This window comes from Acomys russatus, chromosome 17 (assembly GCF_903995435.1).
Source record: "Acomys russatus chromosome 17, mAcoRus1.1, whole genome shotgun sequence".
NCBI lineage: Eukaryota > Metazoa > Chordata > Mammalia > Rodentia > Muridae > Acomys > Acomys russatus.
In genome coordinates this window covers 16,262,645-16,279,939 of record NC_067153.1, presented here as the reverse complement: position 1 = coordinate 16,279,939, position 17,295 = coordinate 16,262,645, and the positions used below count along the sequence as shown (strand labels likewise).

The 17,295-nt window shown below is 46.8% G+C and overlaps 1 protein-coding gene across 2 annotated transcripts in view; it reads right to left on the bottom strand.

The window, feature by feature from the left end:
- Positions 1 to 2,163: 2,163 nt before the first annotated feature.
- Positions 2,164 to 17,295, bottom strand: part of Zfat (zinc finger and AT-hook domain containing) — a 184,462-nt gene continuing 169,330 nt past the window's right edge. The window contains exon 16 of one of the 2 annotated variants that reach the window (XM_051159571.1): positions 2,164 to 3,117. In XM_051159571.1, coding sequence (XP_051015528.1) covers positions 2,878 to 3,117 — 240 coding nt within the window. In that variant the 3' untranslated portion in view covers positions 2,164 to 2,877. The remainder of the gene's footprint in view (positions 3,118 to 17,295) is intronic. The other variant, XM_051159572.1, reaches the window with a different exon arrangement.

The following is a 17,295-nucleotide window of genomic DNA, read 5'->3' as shown; positions in this document are numbered from 1 at the left end:
TCAACACAGCAGCTCAGAGTCACCAGCCAGGTAGAGGACTGTGTAGCTAAGCGTGAACCCGAGGGGTCAGAGTTGCCTTCTGCTCAGGACCTGCTGAGTGCACCAAGCATCACTCACTGGGCTTCCCCAGCTCTTTTTAAAAATGTTTTTTGAAATCCAAATATAACTATATAATTTCCCCCTTTCCTTTCCTCTCTCCAACATCTCCCAGGGATACCCAGCTTGCTTTCTTTCAAATTCATGGTCCCTGTTTCTTCTTGTTGGTTGGTGGTGGTGTTGGTGGTGATGGTGGCAGCATGCATGTGCATGTGATGTGTGTGTTCCAAAATATGTAAATGTAACCTGCTCCATGCAAACAATGCTGCTTATATGTATATGACTTGAGGGCTGACCATTTGTTATTGGGTAACCAATTTGGGAGCTCTTCCCTGGAGAAGACTATTTCTCATGCTCTCATCCATTTATGGACCTTGGTCTCCACACGATGTAAGCACAGGCACTGCCACTGTGAGGACTGATCTGCAGATAGTGAGCATCTTGTAGGCTGGTATGCAACAGAAGCTGTGTACGCCTCATGCCACTTACTAATTCATGTCCCGCAGGCACCAATGAGGGAGTGAAAGGGCTTGCCCAATCAAGCTCACAAGCCTGCTTGCTGTAAAGGGGAACTAGGCCATTCCTGTCTGTCCTGAGCACCTGCTTCGGTGAGCACAGACAGCAAGTCTTGGCTGCAGAGGGACAGGCAGTGCAGATGAAGCCAGAGAACTAGGGGATTCCAGGCCTGCCCAATACCACACTGTGCCTGCAGCCCGTCCCCAGGTACCACAGACACTCTCAGATGCTTTGTCTGTGTCTGGTCTCAGACTGGCCTTGGGCCTCTCTTCTTCTACTGGCTCTCATTCACACTCATGTTTAGCTCCATGTAGCAGATCCGGACTCTGAGTTAAAGTTAATTTCTTGGTGTTAGCATTTCCCGTTACTAAAATTCTACTGTTGGCCCCAATTCACTGGGCAGCTGCTATGAGAAGACGCAGTTGTGCCACTGCCATTGGTGAGTGCCATGGGAGCACCTGGGGTCTGACCTTACAGGGACACAGACCCAATGCTATAACACATCAAGATCTGGTCAAACATTCAACAGAAAAGAAAGCCTGAAGGCAGGGCCCAGGCAGCGTTTCAGTTATTTATCTGACATAAAATACTAGTTGGGCTAAAAACTATTCAACACATCCCTGGTGGTGAGGAGGTCCCAAGGGAGAAGCAGAAATAAGCCACATTTTATTGCCGCTGGAATGTTCCACCCATCTTAGAAAAGTAGTCTAGGAAGGAAGCAGTGAGTCACCAACCTTTCTGCCCTATTCTGGATGTCTGCAAGGATATGGACAGCCAGGAACACCAAGCCCTAAGTGGTTCTTCTTGGCCAGTGCTGTGAAGACAGTCTGCCTGGAGTAGGGGGTACCTCGTATAGCACGGAATGCCCCAGAGCCTCCTGTTACATTCACTCTACCTCCCCCCTCTCATCAAACCCTTTCCAGGGAAGAGCTGTAGGCTGAGTTTTCTTCCATCCCTACACATACAAACAGCAATGGATGCCTCCCATGTGGGTCAAGGACTGCCTTGCTGAAAGCCTCTCAAGGTTCAGCCTGTTGAGTTTGTCCATAATCAGAGAGCTTGGCAGTTATCCTTGTTCAGAGGCAAACAAACTTGCTGAGGACACTTGGATGAGGGTGACAGAGCCTGCCTGGGGACACTGGCCATATCTACAGATATTTGTTTGGACAGAGGTCTCCCTGGAACACTGGCTGACCCTGTTACCTCAGCCCACCACCAATCAAGGATTCTGGAATAAACACAACCCCAGGTCTTCACAACCCATCCTTTACGGAGCTGAGTCATGGATAACCCTTTCTGTTCGCAGCCATCCCCACTCTGGGGTGAAGTGGAACTTTTCTTTATCCACTGTTCAGCATACACTGGACATAACCCCCATAGCAAAGCCCACGGCCTCATGCAAGCAGAGAGCCCTCTGTTCCTCCGAGGCCAGTGTACTCTCCCATCTTGTCTGTGCCAAGACATTGCCAGTCCTGTTGAAGCATTCTTCCACAGTGCTTGAGGGTCCTACAGAGTAAGGTGAGGGGTGACTGGGATGCTAACAAGAAATACCATTGTCTGTAAGTCTGTCTCCACAACTTTGCACACAGTTCTGGTGGGAAAAGGGGACTTCAGTGGGGAAAGTGCAAAGCAGCCCCTAAGAAGGATGATGTACAAGCACAAAATGCTTTTATTTCATCCACCTCCCTGAATGAGTGGTGAAGAGACAAAATGCATTTATTTTAAAGCAAAAATAATTCCAAGCTGGGCCCCTGTGATAGGAGTGTGGGTCACTCATTTGTTCTCAGTGTTCCTGCACTGAGGAGGGTGGGGTTCAGTGGAGAATGCTTGGATGGCCCTGCCCAGCCCACGCAGTGGTTAACTCAAAAGACATAAGGCCACTTGCTGTGTGATGTCTGTCTCCTTTCCACAGACAGCACAGTGGGCCCAGACGAGGGTGAGCACCTGGGGTGGTGGTGGGGTGCAGAGGACTGGGGCTGTTATCATAGAAGATACTGAGGGGAGTCTCTGGGTCTTGAAGCAGAGAAGGGGCAGGGCAGGAGAGCTGATGCAGAGGTCTTCTGGAAACAGAGGATGCTGGGTCAGGGTGGGATTTGTGTTGAGGACTGGGGTTCTGTATTGCTGGTGATGTGCTGGTCTTGACCACACAAAGAACAGGACAGAGAACACTATCTGGGCCAGGAGGCAAGAAGAGTAAGATGGGCCTGGTGGGTTGGGTGGTCCCAGGGCCCACAGAAGCTGGCTGCTGCATGAGACTAGGGTTCTCTAGAGTTCTGGGGCTGGTTGCTCCCCAACCTGCTCCTCCACGGGCTGCACAGCCTCTTGTACATACACTATGAACTCTGAGGCCTCCCCACCCTGAGTGTACACAGTCACTGTCTCAATGCCCTCCACGTCATCTGAGGAGACCACCAGATGGTGCTGCTCTGCCAGCTCCACAGAGGCCTGCTGTAGCGTCTCCTGGATCATGACTGTGTGGTTGGAACTAGGCTCCTCATCAGTGACCTGGGAAAGAAAGAGAAAGTGACATAGGTTCAGCAATAATGTCAAAACCACAAATATGGCACTGGGAGCTGCATGCAATCCTCTCATCAATGCTGCGTTGCCTCCTGCCCTTTTCATGAAGAGGAGAACGAGACTCCATGACATAGAGAGCTCTTTTCCTGCTGCAAATGGAAGAGTCCACACCCCCAATCCAAACTCCCATCCTGAAGCCAAGCTGCCCATCTGCCTTGTACAGGTGTGGAGCCATAAAGCCTGGGGGTTAGAAGGCACCAGGGGGTATTAAATGCACCAGCATACAGTACAGAGGAGGAGGCTCCTATAAACACATAGCTGGCGCATTTGATAAAGTGGCTAGGCTCTTCCTGGTTTCTTTGTTTTCACCACTCTGAGATGCCATTTCAAATTGACAGTCCCCAGGGGCTGTCCATCAATGCAGATGCCTGGCCATGCTTTGGAGGTCTGCCAATAGATCTATACTGCCACAGTGCTGGGCAGGAGAGGTCAAGGAGCACTGACAGTGGAGAGAACCAACTGATCTCAACAGCCAGGGCTTTCTTGGTAGCTCTAAGATTTCAGAGGCGAAACTCTTACTGATACTAAGGTGTCATGTTCCTGACTATCGGCTCTGGGCTGTTTGTAATTTGTAATAAATACCACCTTTCACCAGAGAAGAGGAATAGCAGGCAAATTTAGGAAGAGCTGAGAGTCTAGATTGAAAAGCTAAGGGAATGGCTGAAAAACAGGCAAGAGGCTGGTGGACAGGCCTACAGGCCTACTGGCCCATAGGGATGCTTCAGTAGCTACCCTTTCTGGGGCCTGAGTGGTAAGAGGGACAAGCTCAGGGATGCACTGAGCAGATGTGAGTGTCAGCTCCAGCACTTCCAGAAAGCCTCGGCAAGATGCTCTACAACCCTTGGCCTAACCCCCTGTGAAAGAGGGATGAGCATGGCCACCTTAGAAGAGCATGAGGGAATCACGGGTAACTATTTGCAAACAGGCACTACGTAGCACCACTGTCATGTAACTAATTCATTTATGCATTTATCCACCATCCATCCATTCACTCAAACAACATTTTCTTAAATACCTTCTGAGTAAAAGGTACTGATTGCCTGTCATTTGATAAAACGTGTTACTTTTGTAGTTACCACTAGACCATAATGACAGGAGTGCAGGGACAGCATCTGTCTTGTCACAGCTATTTCCCAAGACCCAAGGTCAATGAATGGCACTTAGTAAGTGTCTAATGTTGTTAGATGATGCTCTACCAGGTCCTAGGTGCCAAGACAGCAAGACAAGGAGATGAGAGCTGATGGGGTGGCACAAAAAAAAAGCATGGCCACACTCCAGATGGCTTCAGGGCCCAATGCAGGTGTGGGGTGGATTCTAGGCAAGCGATGGAAGGGAAAAGGATGCCCAGGTTTGAGAGGAGTTGCCAAGGCCACCACATGAGCCTCCACATATGACACTTCAGACTCTTCTCCTGGCCAGCGACTAGCAGCATGTTAGCAGTTTCCTGCTCCCTGCCCTGCATATTCATGGCTCTCTAGCTTGGAGGGCCTCAGCTCAGCCCCAGTACTACTGAAGATGCCTGAGGAGGAACACTCAGGGAAGGTTCAGCTCATAGACTCTGGGGAAAATACAGCTGTGGGTGAAGTCTGGGCAGATACTGAAAGAGGGCTGAGACTGAGAGAATTCTGAAGCTGCAAAGCTTTTCTGAGGGGGGGGGGGGAGAAACACAGCATGCTAACTTATCTAGCCATTTCTTCATTTATATGCCAAAACATTTATCCCTTCTTTTATTATTTATTTATATTTCATTTATCTGACAACATGTACCAGGATCCAAGACTGTGAAGGTAAATGCTGATTTCTTTCATCTTGATTTCATTCATTCTTTCATTTCCCAGTGCCTGACAGGAGCCTGGGGTGCCACAGACCCCCTCCCTCATCTGTTGCTAAAGTACACAGAGGAAGGAAGAGGGATGGACGATAAGCAGGGAGGCAGTACCCTGTGGTGAGCAGTAAGGGAGAGACACTACAAGCTCACATGACACACAGAGTTGCACATAGTAGGACAGAGTGAAGGCTGCAGAGAGGGGCCGATGAGGCCCAAGCCACTGTTTGCAATGAGCTCTTAAGAAGATGGTCATGTCAATTGCTAGTCTACTTTTCTCACAAGAATATACATCTTAGCTGCAATAGATAGATATGATTCTGTAGAAAGATTAGGTAAGATAGTTAGATAAGGTCTTCAAAAACCTCAGACACATGCAGAATATGGCATTTAAAAATGTTATTATTTTAAATATTCACTGAAAATGAGACAGGCTAACTCCCGGCAACACCCAGCCTACCTCAAAGAGGATGATGAGCATCAAAGCACCTCTTTATGGAGATGGCTTCAATTGTGGTAAGCAAGCCACTGGGCAAAATGTCCTCGTTTCTTCTACAGACAGAATTCTGCTTTAAAAAGGGCAAGCTTAGATGCAGGCAGAGTTGATGACCAAACTCTGCCAAGAGACGGTATGCAAGTCTTCAAAAGTTCCTGCCTCACAAATATGCCTGCCAGATATATTGGGCCAGAAGGCTGGAGAAGATGCTCCAACGTCATAGAGAGTTTGGGGTGACCATCAGGTAGTAAACTGTCTCTGTCATCTTCTCATTTGGAAAGCTACTAACCTGCACTCCTGGCATACTTAGGTAATCAAGTTTATTCCTTCTCACGTCTCTGATGGGGTTGAAGACAAGGTAGCTTAGTTTTACAATGAAGCTTAGTTGTTTAGGGGTTAAGATGTTTTTAGGTCTAGATAAATGTTTTAAGTTGATAATGACAAGATGTGATGGAGACTGATTTACATTCAGAATTTTAGACACACCAAGATAGGAAAGATGTTTTCTTCAAGGCTGTGAAATAGAAAGAGCCAAAGCACTAAGAATGTAACATTTATATAATTCCTGATTATATTATGGTTCTTCTTGCTATAGGTAGTTTACTGTTTAAAGGTGTAATAATATAAATGCATATGTAAGAAATAAAAATGTTTAATTAATAAAAAAAGATCTAAGAGTCTTGGCCATTCACACACAGGCTGAGCCTTTATTTCACAAAGCGAGGCAGAGGTTTCTGAGAAGACCAGTCCTTGGTGCATCTACACTCACCCTCTTACCACCCTGCTGAGCATTTATGTCTATCTTGCCTGTTCTCTTTTCTTTTTTTTTTTTTATTAATTTATTCATATTACAACTAAATTGTTCTCCCATCACTCGTATCCTTCCGTTCCTCCTATCCTCCTACCCCCACCCTATTACCCTCCCTTAGGTCCATGTCCAAGGGGGATCTCCTCCCCCACTTTATGGCCGCAGGCTAACTTTTCTAAGTGCTGAAGTCCACTTAGGAGAACTCTTTCTCCATTTGTTTCTTTTCTTCAATTTCTAGCCCCAGGTTGGTCTTGTCCAACAACATCTGTATTACATTCATCCACTGATTTTTACACATGGGACATCACAATTGGTTCGACAATTGGTCCAACTAAGTCACCAGAAAACGTGATGCCTAATGGTAACTACATTTCACTGGAGTCCTAGAAAGCATGTGTTCAGTTAACACAGGACAAGCTAACTTGGGGCTCCCGAGTTCACTTGCTGCAACTGATGTGCCTGCTCCACATACTTAGGAGCTCCACAGTGAGGGTGAGTAAGGGGCCAGGGGCTTTGCAGAAGGGGCTCATGAGCCTTTTGAAATGTGTACTCCTCAAGCGTTCCACATGTCACCTGATCTATCTGTGCTTCTGCCATTTCTGTGAGCATGGACTTCCTGCCCTGCTCCCACAGAAGTTAACAGCTGTCTGTAGTTCACTGAATACTCCTCCAACTCTCACCTGCATACATAATATTTGTTCCTTCTTCACAAGTGGTGTCATGAAGCCTCACCTAAGATCAAGCATCTCAAAAGCAGCAAAAGCTGAGTCTGGTATGCACGAACAAATCTAGAGCTCTTCCTCGGCTGGAGAGTGTGGCAGTGACTAACAGTATCATGTGGCACAGATTGATAGGGTAGAATTACTGCTCTTTAGCCACCCGAGGCAGACAAAGGTTGGTTGTTCAGCTCTAGCCATTCTCTTTGTTCAAAATCATCACTCTAGCAGCTTAATCTATTAGCACAGGCTTAAAATTGTTCTTCACAGCAGAAATAATATGGCTTTCACAGTGTCATTACCCCCTGAGACTGATACTCCATTTCCCCCTAACATGCCATTCAGCTAAATTATCAGCAGCATAGATAGCTTAATAGAAAACCTTAACCCATGGGACTGCACAAATCAAGTGTTCTAGAATCAGGATTGAACCCTGTTAGTGACCCACACTTGGCAAATCTATTGATGCTAGAGAGCAGCTTTCTGTAGGGTGCCCGTCACTTCACCTTCAGGTCCCCACTGGAGCATGGATGGAGATGTTGCAGGATGCTATGCCATCCAGGGGCTTCCAATCACCTCACTGTCTCCTTGCATATGCCTCACCTGTCCTTCCATCTCGCCTTACTTCAGCTCCACCTTCTATAGGGAATCCATTCCCACAAGTTTAAATGCTCTCCTTTCTAACTTTCAAGGAAGTCCCAGATATCCCTCTTGCTCTCAGGCACTCAAGGAAGGTGCAGCCTTGCATCATCCCCTCAGGCCTAGATGGCCCTGGATGGGTTTCCTTGTAGACCTGTAGCATCTGGTAAGAGGTGCAGTACTTGCTGTGCAGATGCCAGCTTATGCATCAGTGCTGACTCGGCAGTCACTCCTGCCTGAAGCCTCAGACAGTGCAGGGCTCAGGGAAGAGGAGAAGCTGCCTGAGAGGCCCTACCACAGCCATGGACAATCCAGTATAGGATAAGGCTTCTCTGTGCTTCTGGTGGACATGAGCTTCAGGTACTTACTCTAACACTGGACTGAGCCAAGTAGGCAGCAGGGCGTTGGGACCACCACATAGCCTTGTCCAGAGTCTCTCATCACTTTCGTGAACTGGACCTCCTTTTACAGTCTCTTTATTGAGAAGACACTGAGGGGCTCTTTTGCCAAAGTGTTTCATGTCTCAGAAAAAGATGCCCACAATCACACCTCAAGATCAGGGAGGAAAACCATCTTCCAACAGCAAGGTCCCCTGGACTGGGCATGCTCGTCACAATTCTCAGCACACAACACTGGCTAGGAGAAAAATGTGAGGAGGGGCCTTGTCTGACAGAAAGACCACAGAAAAGAGATGTCCACAGGAAGCCTGCAGAGAGTGCTTCTTCCTTGTGGCTCTTGACCTTCAGCTTGCAGCCGTCCACACCTTCTGAGTCTCAACCTGAGCACATGCCCTTCTGTTTGAGACTGAGCCAACCACTGCCTTGTGGAACATCAAAACAGCCCAGCAACACAGCCAGGGACACAGAAATATGGCAAACAAAGATAATTAAGGGAAGAAAAAGCCACAGCTCCTGGCTGGATCCCACAGAGGCAGTGATGAGAAAAGGAGAAAATGTCCTTACTCACTGGCATTGAAAGAAACACTCCTTGAAGCCACTGAGGACCACAATAAGTGGGACACATGTGCAAAACACCTTCACCTAGAGCCCTCAGTGTGCAAAGAACTCCTGGCACCAGCTCCCTAACACCAGTGATGGGGCTCTTGGCCACACACTCATCAGCACCATTTATTAAAACAAATTTGAGCTTGGTCCCAATGCGACATTGGAACTGACAGGCTTCATACAGGAAAGTTGGACCCAGCAAATACATGAAGGTTAAGGGAAGATAAAAACTACGTCAGCTGGCCCACAATGAAAAGACACCAGGACAGAGTAGACAGAGTTTACATTTTAGTGTACTTAGTTTACATCTCTGAATGAATGCAACCCCCCAGTACCTGCTGCCCATGTGCCCTAGTCAGAAGGCCCTTGCAGGCCTGCAAGTAGACAAATGGCTTCTTTCACGGATCCTAATTGGAGCATCTTGTCACAATAGGGACCCTCATTTATGCCTTTCAAGAGACAGAAAGTCAAGTCCACCATCATCTCTGCCACTGCTGCAGCCATGCAAGGAGATCACACAACTTCAGGAATCCTTCACATTTCAAATTCATTTAAAATACCCTGAGTCAGGGTCCTTTTTTATTAAGCCATGCCTTGGAGAACAGCCTCTCTAGATGCCTTTAATGTCCATGGTAAGGAAGGCACATAGGGCTGCAGCCCAGCAGATGAACAAAGCTACTTCTTGCTCTCTTTGCTGTGGTACTCATGTTGCTCAGAACTGGTTCTTAAGACCCACTGAGAACTCTGTATTAGGGAGAAGGTCACCGGACTCAGAATGACAGCAGGAGGGCTAACGATGCTCAAGACCATCCACAGAACACAGTGAATGCTCATCACAGGCTGAGTTGTTAATGAGACCGGGCATGAGAGGCATAAAGAATCCAAGAAACAAACGTGTGTGTGTGTGTGTGTGTGTGTGTGTGTGTGTGTGTGTGTGTGTGTGTATGAGAGAGAGGGGGAGGGAAGGAATGGAAGGAGGGAGGGAGAGAGAGGCAGAGTCAGAGACTCTGTGTGCAATAACATGGAAACTGTGAGAAAATATGGGAAGGAAGATAGGTTTGCATACACATACATAAGTGTATATGTGTATGAAAGTGTGTATATGTGTGCCTGTGCTAGTTAGTTTCATATCAACTTAATATAGACTATAGTCATCTAAGAGGAGGAAACTTCAATTAAGAAAATGTGCCCAAAAGATTAGGCTGTGAGCAGACACCCTAGGGCAATATTTCTTTATTAATGATTTATAGCAAAGGGCCCAGCCCATTGCAGATGGGGCCACCTGTGGGCTGGTGGTCCTAGGTTCTATAAGAAAGCAAGCTGAGCAAGCATTGAGGAACAAGTCACTAAGCAGATCTCTTCTATGACTCTCTGCATCAGCTCCTGCCTTTAGATTCCTGCCTGGCTTGAGTTCTGTCCTGACTTCCTTCAGTGGTTCCCCTCACACCCTGTGGACAGTGGTGGCTCACCAGAGCTAATGAGGTGCTTGGCTAGTCACAGGCAATCCATTATTTACAGCAGAGCACTGCGCCTCCTGTGCCATGTTCTAGTGAACCTCTTTATTAGTCATGGCTTCCTGCAACCACATCATGGAGCCTAGGTCCCCTCTACAACTGGCAAGGACCTTTCCGTCCTGGCCCCCTGACACTCCCATCCTCCACACTCAACTCTGGTCCCTGAACATGCACACACTCTTCACTCTTGTCTCTGAACTTCCACCTGTACTGTACTTCCTGTCTCACCCTTTTCTAAAAGATCCTATCTCAATCTTGAGAGCACCAACTTTTGTTCTCTTTTCTACGTAGTCTCACAGGCTCCCTGAACTTAGGCTTCCACATAACTTTCTATTAATACTGACCAGATCTTCACCCAATGAGGTCACGGCATTGATTGAGCTACCTCTGAGAAGCACAGCACATGTTGCTACCCCTGTCTGTCAGAGCCCAGGGATACCTAGCAAACAGCGAACAGTGCCTCCGTTTCTTGAATGAGTCACAGAGTAAAGAACACAGAGATACTTCTCAGCTTCTCCAAAGACCAGCAAGTAAGGCCCAGCTAATGTCAGAGAAAAGAGAAAAGGCCTCGACCAAGAGAGCAGATAGCACTTCTACACTGAAACCTCAGAGGAGTCAAAGAATAATATTTTAGACAGTCCAAGTACCAAGCTCCTTAGTGTGAGATGGAATGTCTATAGAGGATTATGGCTCCCATTTCCAAGGCTGCCACAGCACAGAATGCTGTTAATAGAATCCTCACATGGTTACACATTTTCTTGGCTACTATCCTAGCAATGTCAACAGATGAGCAAGTTGGTTGAGGCCTGAAATGATCAAGGAACAGGAGGGCAAGAAAACTTCAAAGTCAGAGATGTGTCCAGAGTAGCAGTTCTCAGCCTGTAGGCCATGATTCCTATGGGGTCACCTAAGACCACCAGATTATGACTCATAACATTATGATTAATAACAGTAGCAAAATTACACTTATGAAGTAGCAATTAAGATAATTTTAAGGCTCGGGGTCACCACAACATGAGGAACTGTATTAAAGGGTTGCATCATTAGGAAGGCTGAGAATAGGCCTAGAGGGACAGGCTAGCAAGGGCTGCTGGAGGGTGTCATTCTTAACCTGGCCTATGACATATTAACACTTGTTTGTAAGACAAATAGGGAAGGGCCTTTGTGCTGACACACCTGTAAACAATGGGGCAGAGAATGAATGTACTGTTGAGGACAAGCCACCCATTCTTCACATGTCTCATAGGTGGAATTCCCATATTTGCCTCAGATGGCTTATAGGTCTTTTTCTGTTGGAGAACCAGTACATGCCAGATATTTTGCTGGCAGAGCCATGAATTTGGACTGGCCAATGCTGTACCAGACTTGCTTTACAGGAGGACATGGTATGGTATGATTTTGAGCATCCAGGGTGGAGTGGAATAGAAGGGAATCAGTTGATTGTCAGAGATCCTGAAAATGATGACCCTGGTCTTAAACACTAGAAAGGCAGGAGTCTGGAGAATGATAAGAAGCACAGAGAGGTGGGAGAATAAGCAGGCAGGAGAACAGAGCACACTGGCAGGTCTGCCGGGCCAACCTCATAAATATTACCGCATCTGGAGCACAGAGTGCCAGGTAAAGAGATGGAGAACAGAGGAACTGACCAGATAGCACACCAGGAAACCATCTGTAAGACTCTTAAGGGATCTTAATGGAACTAAAATTAATGATGCTTCTCTCCAACAGACAGGAGACACCTGATCAGATTAGATCTACTTGTATTATGTTCAGAGTGTGATAAAGAGGAGGAGACAGGAAAAGACCAGAGGTCAGGGACAAGCTAGAATTCATGAAAGGCAAATAGGGCCATAATACACAAATGGTATAGAAGGGAGGGGCCACAGTAGGATGCTTCTCCATTGTCAAACTCCATTTCCTCCCCACCCACTCCACTCTGGATTTCATGGCCTGCACTGGACCTCTACCCGATTTGTTTCCCTCAGTCTGCATCTGCCCAGATGCTGGTAGAACCAGGTCTCCCTGGTCTCTTCTCTCTGACTTCTTTCTTCCCTGGGCCTTCTACTTAGCTCTCCTCCTCATTTCCTTCTGCCAATGTCCCCCACAGTCCTTACAATCCTTTGTGTTCTTGTGATTAAGTATTCATTACTGGTTTATGATAAAGGGGTCTATTTGCTTTGCCTTGATATAGTTAGAACACTAGGCTTTTTGGGTTCTTTTTGGTCATGTATGTATGGGTACCTGCGGTAGTAAAATAAGTGTGTACAACTATCTACCATTCAGTGAGAGTTCTGGGCCATGGGTTGGTGACTCTGGGCTGTCAATCATCCACCTTCCTAGCAGCCAGCCCTGCTACTTACCAGCTCACTCTGCTTATCCCTAGAAGAACAAACGGCCTGGGGCTGATGTCCTCAGCGCCACTACTTATCGTCACCTCATTGCTGCCCGTTTTGTGTCCTGGTGTTCAGCTGTTCACACATACTACTCTTCAGGATAGAAGGAAAAGATGCAATGAATGATTTCATCCAAAGCACCATGACTCCTGGAACTGCCAGAGCTATTTTCCAGATCGAACCTAACATAACCAAATGAGAAAGAAGCCTGCAGTTGTGTGCCATATCCTGTGCATGTTTTGGCTCTGGAGGGAAGCCCACCTTTCCAGCAGCTACAGTTTCTCCACTGCTCATGTTATCACCATGCCACTGCTTCCCCCACTCTCAAGAGAGACAGATCTGTTTCATGGGAGTCAGAGCAGGCACATCCCCTGTCACAACCTGTCTTAGGAGTAGAGTACCATGCATTGGAAACAGAAACTGTAAATGCTATCCCAAATTTACTGGGGAATGAGAAAGGCTAAATGAATGTGCTTTGTGGGAAAACATCATAAATTTATAACTCTAGAAATATAAATTTATATATAAGACCAATATGGGGTGATGGTATCTGCAAGAAACTTGTAGAAATACCAAAAATATTATTCAGAGGCAGGAAGAAGCCATTCCAGGCACCAATGAAGATTGAACACTGTTTAGGCAACCATCATTCACAGAGGAGATGGCATGTCACCTCCTCTGCTTGCCATTTTTTCTCTTGGTTGTACGCAGACAACTGATACTTTTCTTTTCTGGGAATGCACAGCTCAGACACAGTCCAAAGTCAAGCTGTCACAGCTGCTTGCTAATCTCTGTTCTTGTCCCTACAGCAATCTTTGGGGTCTGAGACACATGGGGCTTCATGGAGCATAGAGTCACACTGTATCCTGTCTGTGAAGCACAGGGCAGGCGGCGCTGATGCAGAAAATGTCATGCACTTACACGAGCTTGTCTACTAGGCTCCCTGACCCACTGTGAATGTAAAGGACCAACTGTCTTTGAGAAGAGTTGGCTTAAAAGGAAGATAAAAGTGGTAAGCAGGCACCGTCCTGGCCTCTGTGTCACAGGATAAGGACAAAAGGTTTCCATATTGGACAGATCAACTTACTGCACAGCAAACAGAAGTCTCCATAACTGGACATCTCACCTTTCTGTATGCCTCAGGAGTCTACATCCCATTTGGTCTGCCCTGCCTTGTAAACTATAAGCAATGGGGTGAGCAACACGGTGTCTCAGAGAGTAAGTGAAGAATAGGACTCACTGTGAAGTGCTATTCCTGTGGGAGAAAGAGCACACACCAGGTCCCATCCCCAAAAGATGGGTGTCTAACACATGAGCCAACCCTGCAAACATGGTACCTGCTTTACAGTGGGTGCTCAATAAATGCTTAACTGTGCTAGTAGAATGTGTACCAGAAAGGTTAGCTTGAAGGCTCACTGAAACAGATGGTAGAGTGGTTATAGCTGCAGCGTAGGGGTGGGGAGCCTTGTGGTATTTTGCTATATGAGCAACTTTCCATATGTGGGCAACGTTCCCAAACACGTCTTCTTGCTGTCCTTCATGCTCAGTACATGCAAGTTCACATCACTACCAGGTTCCTCCCAAAGGGCTTCTCTAGATTAAAGATTTCTCACATACAACCCAGGAAATCCCTGCCTCCAACAGCGACCCTTAAGGTCAGGGGATCATTTTATACAGCTCTGCACATTCTTCAAGAGAAAAGATCTCCACCCTACCTGCCTAGTCACTCCAGAGAGCTGTCCTCCCAACTCTGCCCTTTCTCATTGCCCACCATTTTTTCAACCTGGTGGGTAGAAGTTGGAGCAACACCTTGGGCAGGACTATCCTTGTCTTTTGTTTGACATCCTGAGGATGCTGCTCTGTCAGCAGCTGTGTTAGTTACTTTTCTGTTGTTGTGATAGAATACCATGACCAAGAGAAATTAGAACAAACAAACAAACAGCAACAACAAAACAAAAAGAAAATGAAAAACGAGTTTATTTTTTGGCTCCTGTTTACAAGATGCACAGGCCCACCCTGCTTGGCTATTTCCCTTAGAGAAGATTACTCTATCTCTCAGATTGGTGTGCCCTCCTTCTTGCCCATATTTCCCTACCAACTGCTTTTTACTTTGGTCCATATCCCTCAGCATCAGTCACATCATTCAGCCTCTGTCTTAGCTTGGGCTGCTATAAAAGAGCACCATATATCAAGTGGCTTATGAACAGGGGGGTGTATTTTTCTTACTTCAGAGAGAACAGACAGTGGAAGGCTGACATCACAGTTCCAACATGGCTGGGGTCTAGAGAGGACCGTATTCACAACAAACTTGTACTGACTTCATATAATCTTATAGTTGAAGGAATGTGAACTAGTTTCGAGGCCTCATTACTGACATTAGTCCCATCCATGAGGGTTTCATCTCTATGACCTAGTTTCTTCCCAAAGCTGCACTTCCTAATACCACCATCATCTTTGGGGTTAAACTGTAACACATAGATTCTGAGAATTACAGACATTTGTTCCTTAATGGCCTCTCCCAGGGAGGACTGCCTCTGTGGAAACAATTCAAATTGACTCAGCATGAGGTTGTATAGGGGCCCCCAGGCCCTATTAATTTAGGTAATATAGTTGTTTCTCTTTCAGGATGAGCCACACACCAAGGCCTCCTAAGAAAGAGGTGGGATTAGAGACAAAGCTCTGTGTAGCCTACTTGCCTAGTGTGGGCAAGGTTCTAGGCTCAATACTATGCAGCACAAAAAATAAAAAGGACTAAGTGTCATTTTATCTTTCTGAGACTCCCAGTACGGAGCCTAGATAACGCCTGATGCCTGCCAAGTACAATCATCGTAAGAAAAACATTCACAGTTGAATTCTACATGTGTACTAAGGAGTTAAGGAATTATGCGGTGTCTGTAGTGCCAAGAGCTAAGATACTGCAGTCTTAACATACACCAAGCATAGGGCCAACTGCTTCATTTACATAATCTATTCAATGGCCCCACTGGGCAGATTCTATTATTTTAAAATATTACAGAAAAGGAAACTGAAGTTCAATAAGAAATACTTTGCCCAAGGTCATGAGCTATGAAGCAACAGATCTGCAGTTTAAACCAGACAGTCTATACCTCCCATCTAGGCATGTGCTACACCAATGGCTATGCCAAGGGAGACCCAGCCACTGTGACAGACTCTAGGTTGACACACATGCCATAGGCTTTATACTTTCTACAGAGCAAGGCACCCACAGCCTGCCTGGAGATGATAAGACTGCTCAGGGAAGGCAGATGAGGCACTCCAAGTACAGTTAGCATCCTTGGGCCTGAGCTCACATTCATTATTACAAATACTCATGATGCCTGTGAAGTGAGCCAGGCCCTGAGTCGGTTGTATGTGGGTCCAGGGACACTTGGGAGACCAAATCTCCACATACCCTTATAGATCTTCAGTGTGGTAAGAACTGAGCACACATTCAGCCATCCTAGGTTACGGCTTGAACAAAGTCTCTAAGAACTGGATGAGGAGAAGCGCCCTGCTGCCTTCCCAAACTTCACTATTGCGCAGTGGGGAAGAGAGCTTCTTGCAGGGAGGAGTCACTGCCACTCCCCTTCTCTAGTTAGAGCCAGGGCACAGGGACAGGTTGCAAACCGAGGGCCCTTCCAGGCTGAAGCCCTCCCTAGAGAAGTCCATGAATGCCTGCATGCTGTCCTCTGGCCAGGGCCCTATAATAGCAGGGTACTGCATACAGGTCTGATATTAACGTAGGGTATGTGGTTCTCACTTGACTATTCAGTGACTACATCCATCATCTATACTGCCTAAGAAATTAACAAAATGGTAGTAGCTTAAAACAACCCTAGTTCCCCGATCCAAATTTTACAGGTGGCTTTCACTAAGTGAAGATGTCCTCTGCTTTATGACTCATAGATCTGGTTAGGCCTCTTACTCAACAAGCCTCCTTCTTTAGAGTCTACAATGTCTCCTAACCATAAAGAAGCAGGGTCACTCACATTCCCAGGCTCTAGAGGACAGCAGTCTATGGATTAAGAGGTCTACTAAAGGATTACTGAAAGCTCACAGCCAAGAAGAGGCCAGGAAATAATTAGGCAAAACTCATCCGGGGCCATGCCTACATCTGATGAACAGGCACTAAGGTGGGAGTCTGTTTTACAGAGAAGGGAGAAAAGGTACCCAGTAGGCTGGTGCATGCTCAGCAGGGAATGGGGGTTGGGGCAGGAGGGCAGGTGGCTCTGGGGTTAGTGGGACCACAGTGAGGCTCTAGTCTGAGATTCTGGGCACCTCCTAGGTTATCAGAAGAGTTAAAGAGAGGTGCAGAGTCTAACTGTGGAGGTCTGTGGCAAGACCAGTGATTGCATATCTAATAAACCTTCCAAAGCCAACAGCACTGCCATGGAGAGCACATTTTAAAGAGGGAAGACCTAGATAAGAGTAGCAGCCAGAGAGCAAGGGAGTTAGTAATGCATGTTGTTTATGTGCCCTGAAGAACAGGCTGGTAGGCAGGTGACATACAGAGGGAAAGAGAAGTAAGGTGATCGACTCCCAGGCTCCACAATAAACACCTGCATGCTTGCATTGGTTAGGGAAACAGACATGAGGAAGAAGGGGTAAGAAGTGGATAGTTTGCATTGAGGGGACTTCCTATGGCCAGGGTGGAGGCCACTGACTCAGTGTGAAGTCAGAGCAAGGGCTAGAGCTAGGTATGATGGCTCAT